Source organism: Lissotriton helveticus, chromosome 2_2 (genome assembly GCF_964261635.1).
Source record: "Lissotriton helveticus chromosome 2_2, aLisHel1.1, whole genome shotgun sequence".
NCBI lineage: Eukaryota > Metazoa > Chordata > Amphibia > Caudata > Salamandridae > Lissotriton > Lissotriton helveticus.
Window position 1 is genome coordinate 460,140,855 of NC_136060.1, and position 14,067 is coordinate 460,154,921.

Sequence of the window (14,067 nt, forward strand, 5' to 3'; positions counted from 1 at the left end):
AAGGCGAGGTCTTGAAGTTTCCGAGCTGATCCTTTTTACACTGGGACATTAGGCACTCTAGTGTTAAATTAGATATTTCATTATGATTGGATGTTGAGGTTCGAGTGGGTTCATTGAATCCTGGGAATGTGTAGAACATTCTTGTATGCCTTTTTAGGACCAGATTTAGTCAGGGACCCTAACATGTCTTCCGCCTCCTCCAACACCTGCCCAGTTAAGATCAGAAACACCAATGTGCCACTTTCACCAACACCCCTTTGCAATTAAGAACTTAAAATGCTTTAACAAACAATTTCCACGAAAATCCAAGTTATCCCTCACATCCATAGTTAGCTCTGCCTGGAAGGGGATTCTGCTTCAAAGGGACTGTGGGAAGCAGGATCTTTATATGATATATCAAAATGAAATATATCGTGTCAAGGGTCCATCGGTTCCCTTACGAGTGGAGAGGGGGCTTTCTAAGGCAATCTCAAGGTGCTCAGTTATGGGGTAGTGTGGTCGAGCAGCCTTCGGCTTAACACAGAGGAGTGCAAGACACCTGAAAATATACACAACAGTCAATGATTGAGACACGACTCAAGGAGATCCACACTAATTAATAAAAATAGCAAGTATCTTTATATAGGTTTAGGCATCAGAAGAAAATCGTTCAGGTAAGTATGTTTTTAAATAGGAATATTATTTAGTTTAAAAAGTCACAACGTTAACCTGCGGGAGGATAATCATATGCAGTTATCCGTTCTCATCAGCGACTTAAAGGTCCTTTATCCAGGCGTTAAAGGTCCAAGGCAGCACCAGAAGACCACCACCAGCGGGACTAGGGCGACCGGGTACAGAGGTGCAGAACCGTGCCTGGTGCCCAATGTTATCCAAATGAGAATGGTAGTGGTAGAAAGAGGCTGCAAGAGGGGACCAGTCCAGTGAAACTAACGAGTGGTATTGGTTCTTGCGCTTTTGGGGACATCTTTTTTCCACTGGATGGGGCATCCAGGCTCAGAGGGTCTTTAGGGAGTTGGGTTTCTCCACCTGTCAACACTCAAGGTTGAGGGAGCTTGCCAAAGGAGGCTGCAGGAGACGTCGAGGAGTTCACAAGGAGTCACTCCACAGTGGACTCGGTACATTGAGGGCTTAGTGACCATGCTGACACCGTTGGCCCACTTCGACACAGGCTGGGTGGTTTGGGTGCAGTGGTGCTTGGCTGTGGCAGGTTTTGGCGGGACCGGAGTCCTCTTGGTCCTTCTGCTGTCTGCAACAGTTCCTCATGCGGTCTTGGTTCCTGGGTGCAGGATGACAGGTCTCCTGGCCTTTGGAGACTCAGCAGCTGCTGGACATGCTGCAGGACATGTAGGCTTTTAGTGCAATAGGCAAAGTCAACAGGCAGGCTGGCAGGGTTGGCATCAAGTCAGTTGCTGGGGATTCTGTTCTTGCTGTGCGACTCTTCTTGTTATTCTTCCTTCAGGTCATCAGGATCTGCTCTTATGGTGCCTGGGTCTAGGGAAGTGTAGGGTAGTAGCCAATGGGCTTCTGACCCTTGGGTTCCCTACTCCCCCTATATGACCACTTTCTGTGGGAAGTGGGCATACCCCTGTCCCAGAATTCCTAGGTTTTCCATCACCAAGATGACTACTTCTGAAAAATAGTGTCCACCTCAGTTTAGCCCACCTTAGGGGTGGTACAAGCCGGAGGGTGGCACGCCTACCTGACTGTTGTGGCTTGGGAGGGGCTCCTCTGACCTGTGCTGTGAGTTTTCCTGACCGCCACTAACCCCACTCAAACCCCACCCAAGGTAGCTTCTGGACTCATCCCCTCACTGTGTTTGGGGAGCACCTGGCATGGATTGGTCTATATGTGTACGGGGAAGGGGGGAGAAGATTCCCCCCTCAAATGTCACCGGACGTCAGGAGGGGTCGCCGTACCTATTAGCTCTCTCTCCCTAGCCACCTTTAGTCCATCTTGTTGGGTGGGCCTCAGAACGTCCAAGGCCCAAGACAAATTGGAACTCGGCGAGACCCTGCTCCCCGCAGCAGTCCCCGGCCTCACTGCACCACTACAGTTGCCTCCAGCTAAAGGATGGTCTTGTTCCGCCATTACGGACCCTCCGTAAGCCTTCACCTCCGGCGGCCGGCAAGACGACTCCTCCCACTGGCCTCAGTCTCCCGGCACTTCAATGGAAACGGGTCGCCGTCCACCGCGTCTTCCACTCGTTTTCCACCCAAGGGGACTGAGGGCGCAGAGTCTCCACCCACAGCCCTAACAGCTCAGGGCCTTACTTTCGCCGCCTCCAATCGAGCCGGCACCTCCAGTGCTCCTCTCGGGATATGGAGCGATTTCCCCAACGTAGGCCGCACCATGCAGCAGCAACCATGTCCGACGACTCTCTTACGGTCCGGCCCTACAGTCGAGGGCCCGATCGATCGTCTCAGGTGGGGCCACCGGACAACTCAGTTCTACGTGCAATGTTGTAAACTAATATTTGTTCAGATATTTTGGGGGTTTACGTTGCTGGCCTCTGGAGCTCGCTTACAGAGCGGCCATCTCGGTTGGTACTAGCCAAGCCCCCATCAGACAGTTTTAAAGTAGTTGGTAACTTTTTAAAGAACTTTTAAAAAAATTACGTTATTTTCTAAATTACTTAAAAAAAATGTGTTCAAAGTATTTTATTGAGTGTATAGACATAGTAATATGACATGCAATGCAAGTATAAGGTTTGCTAGAATACAAACATTACAAGTAGTTGTATCCAATGCCATACACACGTTACAAAGAATCCTTCTCACATACACTAAAGTATATAGGGAAAAAGGACTTAAAAAGTAGGGTCAACCAGAATACGAAAACATAGGTGGGAGTAGATAAACCAAGCGCTATGTATAACAAAGGGTTACCACATTATAGGGTGTTCGTTATGGAGTACAAAACACACCTAAAGTATCATGAATATCCTTGTAGGAAGGAATTATAAACCATGAAGGGGAAGAGGAGAATGTGAGGGAGGAGTGGAGCTATTCAAGAGCAAGTGAGTGGGTTTGGGTAGACCCTAGGTCTGTAGTGTGTGAAAGTTATCCAACTTGAATGTTTCCCTCAATGAAGCTTTCTAGAGAGCACCAAACAGCGCTGGATTGTGAATGGAGATGCAGAGAGTGTGCCCCTCTAAGGTATGAGACACACGCTCACTAAGTGTTGTGAGAAAGATGATTGAATGATTTCCACTAGGAAATAATAACTTGCACTGTAATAGTAAGGAGGAGATCAAAAAGAGCCATATCATTAGCATGGAGTCCTAAAGCGTTCTCGGAAGTCCAGGAACCTAAAGCTATCACATTAAAGCATACATTTATGGGGAAGTGAAATATCTCTGGAAGTCTGTCCTCGATTGCACACCAATATGGGACCAAAAGTGGACAATCAAAGAACATGTGTTGGTGTATGCCAGAATGCTGGTTGCAGTTCCAACATCAGAATCTCTCACGTGCAGTTTAATCAGTCAGGCAGGGGTCCAATGGAGTAGGTGCATTGTAAAGAGTTTGGATTGTATGAGAGAGGGGGCGATTTTATTATGTAAAGCAAGAGTACCAATATTTCGCCATTGCTCATTAGAAATGTGCTTGAAGACATCAGGATGGAAGTGATGAGCCCATTTGGTGTTGAGAATGGAAGGTTATGATGCGGGCGGGTCTGATAAGAATGTATAGATTCTACAGGCAATATGCCCCAAGTGCTGCCAACTTGCCAGAGTTAAAAGTAGTAATGGGTTTTTGGTGGGAGTGAGTTTGAGTTTCACATTTATTTTAAGGAAACTATAGAAGTCCATGTTGAAGAGGCCAAAAGGTCGAGAAGAGAAGCGGGTCATCATTGGTGACATATAGATGCCTGGTTAATGTAATGGCGTTGGAAGCTCATATTTGTACAACTTAACTGTCTAGCTCTGTTTTGATTTTAGGGTTAGCCAAAATTATGAAGAGTTTCCGACAGTCTTTTGTCCACTAATTTCAAAGCACTGACAGAGTCTATAAAGTGAGACATAATAAGTTTTGATATTGTAACAATAGAGCAGGTTCTAAATGGCGAGCATATATTGCACTCAATCTCCCACCATAATGGGGGACGTGGTGTATCCGGAGTTAGCCAAAAAACTCCCTGGGAAGCCAAGAACGCAAATTGGTAAAGTTTCATATCCGAGAGCCGGCATGCTCCGAGAGGTGGAGTTTTACAAAGCGATTTGTAGGAGATCCTCGCCTTTTTATCGCTCCAGAGGAACTTAGAAGTAATTTTATCCAGTTACTTGAAGAAAGAGATTTAGCGGGAGCATAGCAGATACAAAATGGACTATTGGATTGACCATCATCTTGAGGTCAAGAGATGAACTTCGGGGATCATGAGGATAAAAGATTTCTAACTTTGGCAATAGTTTGTGATTCATTATATTGTACTGTCTCCATTAGGTCTCCACAAAACCAGATACCTTAGTATTTAAGACATTTAGGCTGCCATTTGAGACCCGAGTTGCCCAAGTATGAAGGAAAACATATTGAATTTAAGGGGAAAACCTCTGACTTGTCCCGATTTAATGTGTACCCAGAAACCTCAGAGAAAGAATGAATGATATTGGTAATGCTTGGAATTGCAGATTCGATATCTTTAGTAAAGATCAGTATATCATCGCGTAGGTTGCAACTTTTTTAGCCGAAGTAAGGGATGATCGATAGCAAGCAAAAAAAGTAGAGGAGAAAGAGGGCAACCCTTTTGTGAGACTTGGTGTAAGTCAAAGTACGAAGATGTAGAGGCATTTATTCTAATGTTTGATTTGCTGTTGGCATTTAAGGCCATAAACATAGTATTGAAAGAGTCTCCAAGCTTATGAGATTCCAAAACAGCATGCAGAAAAGGCCATGAGACTATTAAAAGCCTTCTCGGCATCAAGAGCGATCGCCGCTGTGGGGAGTGAGGACATACAGGACTTTGAGTATGTGGCAAAATGTGTAGAAATTATACCGGGCCAGACGACGCTTAACAAAACCGGTTTGTGAATCATGTATTAAATTGGGTATAGAACTTTCTAGCCTATTGGCTAAAACCTTTGCGAATATATTTTGCTTCCATATTTAAGAGAGATGGGCCAAAAGTTTTTAGGATCAGATTGATCCTTTCCCTCTTTAGGAATAACCACTACTGTTGCCTCCGATGCTGAACCTGACACTTTGCCATGGAGTACAAAATGGTCTAACATTTTTTAGGAGGGAGATGCCTCTATATGGGTAAGACATAAAAGCCATAGCTGCAATGCACCTAGCACCAGAGCATCAATATTCGAAATAATACCAGTACCACCTGATTTATCAATCAAATGTCCGCTGTAAATATATTTTGGTAATGAAGTTTCAAAATACAAATTTTTGTCTTTAATACACACTTTTTAAATTTGTCAACATAGACTAATCCAACCAAGAGTGTCTAATTTAGTACGCTGCACACAGGAGAGCTACTTGCAAGTAGGTGGAGAGCTACCAGTAGCTTACGAGCTACTCGTGGGAGAAGCCCGAGCGCTTCCCTGCCAATATAGTTTCTCTGTAGGGCAGTCCCCCAGAAGATGAGTTAGTGTGCCAGCACCTCCGCAGTTCTTGTAGCAGTTATAGATCACTCTTCCTTGCGTTTAAGTTCTCTCCCTGCTCACAGTAGTCAAGAACAAGATCATGATGCAGGCCCAAAACTCATATTGCAGCCTATTCTTTCTTACGGATTTACACAGGTCGGGGTCCCGAGTTTTGGACATTATGCGAATTTTTGGGGAGGTATCGGGCCTTTGTTTAAACCCACGCAAGTCCACTCTGTGGGTGTTGGGTGGTGGGGCCGCAGCGGGTCCCTGGGCGTCAGCCTTGCAGGTGGCGGCCGGGGGTTTGAAATACCTAGGGGTGTTCCTCTCAGAATCCGTAGATATTGCCTGGGAACGGAATATAGTGCCAGTATGGGAAAGGGTCCAGACGGATGTAAAAACGTGGTCGCGGATGCCCCTAACCATTTTCGGTAGGTCAGCAATATTCAAAATGGTTGCGCTCCCGCGCCTCCTATATCAGCTGCAGAGCTACCCTCATCCAATTAACCCCCGGTGGTTCCGACAGGTCAACTCCGTTCTGGGCCGCTTTCTGTGGGCTGGAGGGGCGGCCAGGGTAGCGCTGAGAACATGCTTCCTGTCCACGTACTGTGGGGGTTTAGCCACGTCGGACCTCTTATCCTATTATCAGGCCTCCCAGCTGCTGGTACTCAATGAGTGGTGGTATGGAGACAGGGGAGACCCGGCGTATGCCCTGGAGTGCTTGCTGATGGGGAATAACACCCTCCATATGATCCTGTACTCGGCTAGGCTGAGGCGGGCACTACCGTGTGCTACGCGAGTTGTCTTTGAGGTGTGGAGACAGGCACTGCGTCGCATGGGCTGGTGGGGTAGATTAACGGCGGAGACTCCGTTATGGCACAATGGGCGACTGCCCGCACTGGCTACATTGGTGGGATTTGATGGCTGGGATGCAATTGGGATCTCGTCATTGGGCCATGTAATGACCGGGGTTACCCTCAAATCGTTCCAGGAGCTCAGTACGGAGTTTCACATGCCCAAGACCCAATTTTTCCGATACCTGCAACTGCGCCATGCGTTAGCACCTAGCCTCACGAACCTGGAGTCACTCCCGGAATTCAGCCCACTTGAAGCGAAGGTATTCATGGGAGACCTGGGGGATAAGAAAGTATCCCAAATCTATCAAACACTGGTTACTCACTGCTCATCTCCCCTACTTTCGCTCAAGGAGGCCTGGGAGGACGATGTTGGTCCCCTAGATGAAGATGATTGGAGGGAGGCCCTGGAGTCCCCGCGAGGGGCCGCCATCGCAATACGGCTCAGGCTTATTCAGTTCAGGTATTTACACAGGGCATACTACACCCGGGAGAGACTGTGGAAGGCGGGACTGATTGGGTACGCTGCTGCATACAGTGTGGTTGTGTGCTGGATTGGTCAGATTTTGGAGGGGTGTTTGGAGTTGCTTGTCAGAGGTATTGGGTTGGGATCTTCCCCGCACTCCTCGATTAGGGCTGCTCCATGTATTGGAGGGAGTCGGTGGAAATATATATAAACGCCATCTTGAAGCCAGAATACAGCTAAAAATTGCAATAATGACACACTCGGCCGTGCACCACAAAGCACCCAACTACCTCGCGCAAAAGTTGTCTATATCAGGAGGGTCGAGATCCAATCGTAGTACAAAAAATCTACTTCTGAAACCTAGTAGATTCCGGAAAGAAAAAACATACAAGCGCTCCTTCTCAGGAATGGCACCCAGGATCTGGAATGCGCTCCCTCCGGAAACGAGGCTTATCTCCTCCACTGCACTCTTCAAGAAAGAGGTGAAAATCCTTCTGGCCAAGATCTCCTGAACCTTACAGAGACTGGAACTGAGTCTCTGCATCGCGCTGTATCACTGATCACCCTGCCCTTTGGCACTATCCTCCTACCTAGGGGGTCACTACTACGCTACTCTCTTTCTAACGACCAATATATGCTACTCTTTGCTGTATTTATATTACTTGTTTACCTGACTGTATTTTGATAGGTTTTGATATGTTTCTGTACATTATTATTATCTTCTATGTTTAGCGACTACTATATTGCTCCCATTATCTTGTTCATTCCTGTTGCCCTTGCCCCTGTCTCTGTGAAGCGCTCTGATATCTGTAAGGATCTTGTTCGCGCTATATAAAACTTTGAATAAATAAATTAAATAAATAAATAAATCTATTGTTGTTGGGGCTTGTGGTTGCTAAAAGGGACCTAGCGCGAGCATGGAAGGGAGAGCGAGCCCCCCCCTGTGTGTGTGGAAGGCTGGATTGGATTACTTTATGGGACTGGAACGCCCGGTGTTCGAGGCGAGAGGATGTCCCCGGAAGCACTTTAAGATCTGGAAGCGATGGGCAGAGTATAGGGGATTGATACTGGACCCCCCAAGGGAACAAGAGGAAGAAATATCGGTGGAAGATGTGGTACAGGCCTAGGCAGTGCGTCATACCTACCCCAAAAAAGAAAACGACCAACCACAGATTGTCTGGTATACTCACGTGTAAGGGGTTAGGGTGGGATAAGGGGTGGGTAGCAGGGGGGGTTGGGTGGTTGAGGTTGGTGGGTGGAGGAGGGGGAGGGTTCTGTTATTTGTCTTTTCTTGTATGGAATTTGCATTACGGATAAAAATGTGTCATGATGCCTGGTGGTGATCTCCTGACTGTGGGGAGCCACATATTTCTTCTGGAGAAGTGGAGAAGAGTGGCTCACTGGTTAGAGGAGGCAGACCTGGAAGCAGAGGTCAGCCCGGGACCAGGGTTCAATTCCCGGCTCGGCGGGGTCTTGAGTCCTAAATTGTCCATGGACTCGACAAATCTCGCTCCGGTGCCTACTCGATTCACGGGTTCACACTCTGCGACTCTGGGCAATAGCTTGCTTAATCTCCACAACGGCCCCTCGCGGCGGGATGCCTGGCTTTCACCTTGCAGATACCCTGCTGGGGTTATCTCACAGGGGAATACCAGGACGGGTTCCCTAAGCAAGCGCTTAGAAACCGCTTGGTGATTTGCGCTATATAAATTCCTGTACATTTACATTTCTTGCTTACCTGCTCAATAAAATTTTGTTGTGAAAAAAAAAAACTCATATTGCAGGCCCAAAACCCATGATGCAGGCCCAAAACTCATATTGCAGGCCCAAAACCCATGATGCAGGCCCAAAACTCATGACGCAGGCCCAAAACTCATGACGCAGGCCCAAAACTCATGACGCAGGCCCAAAACTCCACATCTCCAGCACTCCACAGGGCCTCGGACTCTAAATTCGATGGGAATCTTCTTCTGAAGTAAGTTCTGGTGCTTGGTTGATTAATTTCCGACACGGATGTGGTCAGCCTACTACTGTTCTTTGAATATGGCAACAGAGCAAGAGAAAAGGAGAGCTGTTCATGCTGCTTTTACAGCCCTACATCGAGTGATGTTGCAGGGACTAAGAAGCAAAATTATTTGAGTCAGTATGTATGTACCATGCTCATCTGGTAAGAGAAGCACAATTTCCAGCTGTCAAACGCCTGTTGGGTTTCATATGCTAATTTAAGTATATTGTTATATATTATATTTAAAAGAAGAAAAATAAATATTCCAAACAAGCAAAACCCCAAAAAACAGCACACTGTGTAAAGTTTCAAAGCCCCTTCCTCCCCAAAGGATAAAATGGCTGCAAAAAAGCCTTCACAAAGCAGCAGATTAAAAATTAAGAAAAATAAATTGTCATCAAAATAAGTAGTGCAAAATCGGAGTTCCAATTACATTTAAAGTAAAGAAATCTATAGATAAAAACAGGGTGCGTACCTTGATGCAACAGCATAGCCTGGCAATCCAAACCGTGCATAGTCACCTCCGTAAATGTCGCGTACAAGCTTATCCACTTTGGTGCTGTCTCCGTTGGAGGCCATTTCAAGAGCTTCTTCAAATGTTGAACAGCCAGTCAGCAGACAGCACAGACCGAAGAATGTGCCTCCACCGAGACTGGAACCCAGAATAATAGAATATTAGCACATCCAAGCAACACAGGGACTATTTCTGCATCAACAGTACCACCTACATTTGACCTAGAGCTACAAGAGGTTAACACATTTAGAAGATCTCGTGCCCTTACCTAGTCCCTGTTACCCGCTTATAATTGTCTTTGGAATACACAGCCAAGATGCTAACCCCTGAGCCAATATTCACCAGAAGGAGAGGGAATGGGTTCTCCAGGTTGTAAGCTATCTTCTGACACCTAACGGGGTCTCTTGGATTTTCGAGGTAGTAGCACTGAGGCTGTCCATTGAAGCCAACAGAGTCAATGTACAGAACTCCTTTGATCAAGCAATCTAATTCATCTAGTTTGTGCAGTTGGAGGTCACTGACCTGTCATAAAGAGAAAAGATACAAGTTACTGTGCAGGAACACTTCACATAAAGTGACAATAATAGTATGGTTTAGATAGATGCTCATTATAAACTACAGGAAATTTGAGAATTGTCTGCTGTGGGACTAAGTTTAATGTGATGGATTTTCAACTACAGGACTACCGAGCATGTAAAGCTACACTCTCAAACATTTCTAATGCAGTGCATCTTTCACTGAGATCAACAGGACTGGTTTCTGAGCTCCAGTAAAGTTTTACATGTTCTGTTCTAGCGCTTTGGTGCACCTATTAAACGTTGATTGATTAACCAGGAGCACTGGTAACCAGAGGATTGCTCCACCGCAGTTAACACCAGCTCAGGAGGTGGTCTTTGCCAGCTCGATGAGTCCTGGTGATGTTTTATTGATGTGAGAGAGGCTCCGGCTCAACAAGGACAGAACCAGGAGTCTGAGACGAGACTTTTTGCAACAGTCATCTTTAGTAACAATTTAATGTTTTATCTATCTTCGTGTAGAGCTGAAACTCGAGCACTATAAACTGCACTATGACCAGACTGTGCTGGCAATTTGTAAATTAATCATTTTTAAATGAAAAAATATTATGCCTTACAAAAACTTTAACTATCAGATGTAACCATTCTGGCAAGATACTGTTTTAGGAAACTGAAATGAACTCTGTACTAGTTACGCACAGCTATCTTTATTTAGTAGGAATTTTTATGAAGTTATCTGTAGGACAAGACCAGTGCGCTACAATCGTTCAATCACAAATGCTAGTTAACTTTCAAGTAACACATCACGATCCATTATCAGAACCCACCCGTTATTCGCCTCCACCCAGTATGCTGCCTTACTCTGTATACATCAGCAAAAAGATGTCTCTCTGTGAAACTTAAAGCTCATGTGACAGGAGAGGCAACAGGTGCTCTATCCACCATGCCACAAGTAAACGGATTCATTCAATATTACTAAGCATGAGCGCAAAATCCGCTCCGATCGCGGATTTTGCGGATTTTCGGCAAATCCGCGATCCGCGAACTCTCGCGGATTTGCTGAAAATCCGCAATCCGCGATCGGAGCGGATTTTGCGGTCAAAAGTTCAAGCGCGCCTAATTAACGATGGAGCCGGCAAGCTGCCAGCGCCCATCCTGCAATAGTTACTTAATTAGCTTCAACAGGAAGCTCTAACAGATAAGATACAGCAGGGGCTCGAGCGCCTGCTTTATTTTAGCAGTTGGAGCTTCCTGTTGAAGCTAATTAAGTAACTTTTGCAGGATGGCGCTGGCAGCTTGCCGGCGCCATCGTAAATTACTTCAACAGTGGTGTCTTCTTGAATAAATATGAAGGGCAGGGTTCATTCGGGCACGACGGTCCTGGCACAATTAAATAATTAATCTGCTGCTCTGATCGGTCTCTGACCTTTTATACACACAAGAGGCATGCTCGCATGGACGCCCCGTCCGTTTGGCCCCGCCCACACACTCAAGGTGTGCACCGTCTTCCCGCCATTTACCCACTATGATGGACATTTCACTCAAGGGACCCCTGCGCACTTCGGCGCGATTGCATAGTGACACACACTTGGTCGCTGGAACTAGTTGAAGCGCAAATGCAGTGACTCATTCAGCAGCCCAAAAAAAAACGTGAGCGTTGGGAGGCTGGGCATCTTTGACTTTTACGAGCGCAACCCCCGTGCTGTTCCTGTGACCAGGGGCTTCTGTCTCTTAATCTGCTGCTCTGATCGGTCTCTGACCTTTTAGACACACAAGAGGCATGTGCGCTCGCGTGGAAGCCCCGTCCGTTTGGCCCCGCCCACACGCTCGAGGAAGCCCCGCCCCCAAATCCGCAAATCCGCTGAATCCGCGGATTTTGCGGATCCACGATCCGTGAATCCGCTGAATCCGCGAATCGTGGATCCGCAAAATCCGCCCATGCTTAAATATTACACAGGATGGTGTCTAAAGTAGGTGTTACGTGTAATGATTTAATATAGTAAACAAAAAAGCTAAAGCATTTAAAAAAAAAAAAAAAGCATCTCAAACTAAATGGCCATAACGTGTTGCAGTAATGGTAGTATACAAGCTGAAAACTCATACTGTGAGGAAATCTTCTTCGAATTTGTATGCTCCGCCTCCAGTAGCGCACAAGGACGTGTGTAGGCTGGAGAAGTGCTTGTCTCTGGCCATCAGCAGAAACGTCGGCATGTCATAGGTCGGGAAGCGGATAAAGTGGAGGTTGCCTTTCCGTCCGCACAGGGTGAGATCCTTCAGTTCGTGGTGCACGTCCCGAATACCTGTGATTCCATAGGCCACATTGGAGGTCAGATACTTCCGGATGCTCTTCAGGTTTTCCACTTCTTCTTGCTCCTCCTCTGCGGTGATATCTTTCGGCTCAAAATAGACCAGCTTGACCAGGGTTCCTCCAATATCCAAGCCGAACCAGGGAAAAACTGGAAACAAAAGGAGATCATTTCCTTTAGATGGCAAAAGCAATCATTTGAGTAGCCTGCATTTCAATTTCAATGCAATAAGCTTTATTCGGATCATTAAAAACGACCATAAAAGCACATACACAGAAACATCGATAAAAACTTATTGCTATACAGTAGATAGTAAGAAAATACGCCTGATAAAAAATACAGTTAAAACATCATACTTTTCCTTGCTTCAACACATTTAAGAAGAAAAGTTGCTGTATAAAAACAAACATACACCCAGTTCTTGCATTGAAATAATTAACCTCAGAGCAGCATCAGTAGTGAAAGTGGAATATTTTAAAAATAATGGTCTTAAAAATGCAATACGAAAGTTATTGTACAAGTCACAGATCAGGAGAAAGTGCAAGGTGCTTTGTTTGGTGCGGCCGTCACACGGACAGGGGGAAGCTGGGTAATCTTTTATACGTGGGAAAGCTACCAAGTGATGGGCGAGCCCAAATCTCAGCCTGGTCAGAACATATCTGTCAGAGGTTCTGGTTACCTGGCTCAGATAAGTTTGGAAACCCTCCGTATCTGAATAACGAGAATAGAATTGGCAAGTTGATAAATGTTCAATAGTATTAATCTTCCTTCTATTTCTATAAGACAGGAACACGTTCTTTATTTCTAATTTCAGCAATTCCACTGTAATGGTAGGATCATCCACAATATTTAGATTAAAAATTTAATTAAAACTATGTACAATATATTTCAGCCAGGGAATCAGACCAATTATCCAGTCGGAGACAGTCTTGGATTATTATTCTGTTAAAAGCAGTCTCCTCCTTAATTCTTTTAATTCTGTTAATGCTGAGGGCGGTAAACTAAGTACATTTTTAGAAACATTTTCCACGGTTTGTAGTTTATTATTAGAACAGTGACCCCAAACCCCCGCACCGTATAGTGCAATAGAGGTACTTCTGGATAAATATATATGTAACATATCCCTAATTCGCTGCAAATCTAAACAAGCATTGGAAATGCAATAGGTCTCGCAGCATTAGAGTTTGTGCTTTTAGAATTGTTTATGTTTTTTTTTTTTTATCTTTAGCATTTTTGTTTCCTGTAGGCAATGCTAAAGAATTACAAAGAAAAAAAGCCATAAACAAATCTAAAAGCTCTAACTCAAATGCTCCGAGACCTATTGCATGCACCCATTCAGTTGTTGGCCTCTCAGCTGAGTCTGCCAACTAGACAACAAAGTGGAGGTGGGGCGGGGCTGCTGGGAGTAGAGCTGTGGACTTGGAAGAGGCGGGGCTGCTGGGAGTAGAGCTGTGGACTGGGAGGAGGGTGGGGCTGCTGGGACTGCTGGGAGTGGAGCTGTGGGCTGGGAAGAGAAGGGAGCGCTGCTGGAAGTGGAGCTGTGAACTGGGAATAGGGCGGGTGCTGCTGGGAGTGGAGCTGTGGACTGGGAAAAGAAGGGAGCGCTGCTGGTAGTGGAGCTGTGAACTGGGAATAGGGCGGGTGCTGCTGGGAGTGGAGCTGTGGACTGGGAATAGGGTTAGGCGCTGCTGGTAGTGGAGCTGTGGAACCGGAGAAGATCGAGTTTCTAGCTGCTGAAACTGGAGCTGAGGGTCAGGGTGAGGTGCTGCTGAGGGTCAGGGTGAGGTGCTGCTGAGGGTCACGGTGGGGTGCTCTTG

General features: G+C 46.1%; 1 protein-coding gene across 6 annotated transcripts in view; it reads right to left on the minus strand.

The window, feature by feature from the left end:
• Positions 1-14,067, minus strand: part of PANK2 (pantothenate kinase 2) — a 47,816-nt gene that overhangs the window by 10,209 nt on the left and 23,540 nt on the right. The window contains exons 2-4 of one of the 6 annotated variants that reach the window (XM_078678694.1): positions 12,048-12,400; positions 9,698-9,951; positions 9,391-9,567 (exon numbers count right to left, since the gene is read on the minus strand). In XM_078678694.1, the coding sequence (XP_078534820.1) occupies positions 9,391-9,567; positions 9,698-9,951; positions 12,048-12,400 (784 nt within the window). Of the gene's footprint in view, positions 1-9,390; positions 9,568-9,697; positions 9,952-12,047; positions 12,401-14,067 lie in introns of those variants that run through there. The other 5 variants (XM_078678695.1, XM_078678698.1, XM_078678696.1 and 2 more) reach the window with 5 other exon arrangements.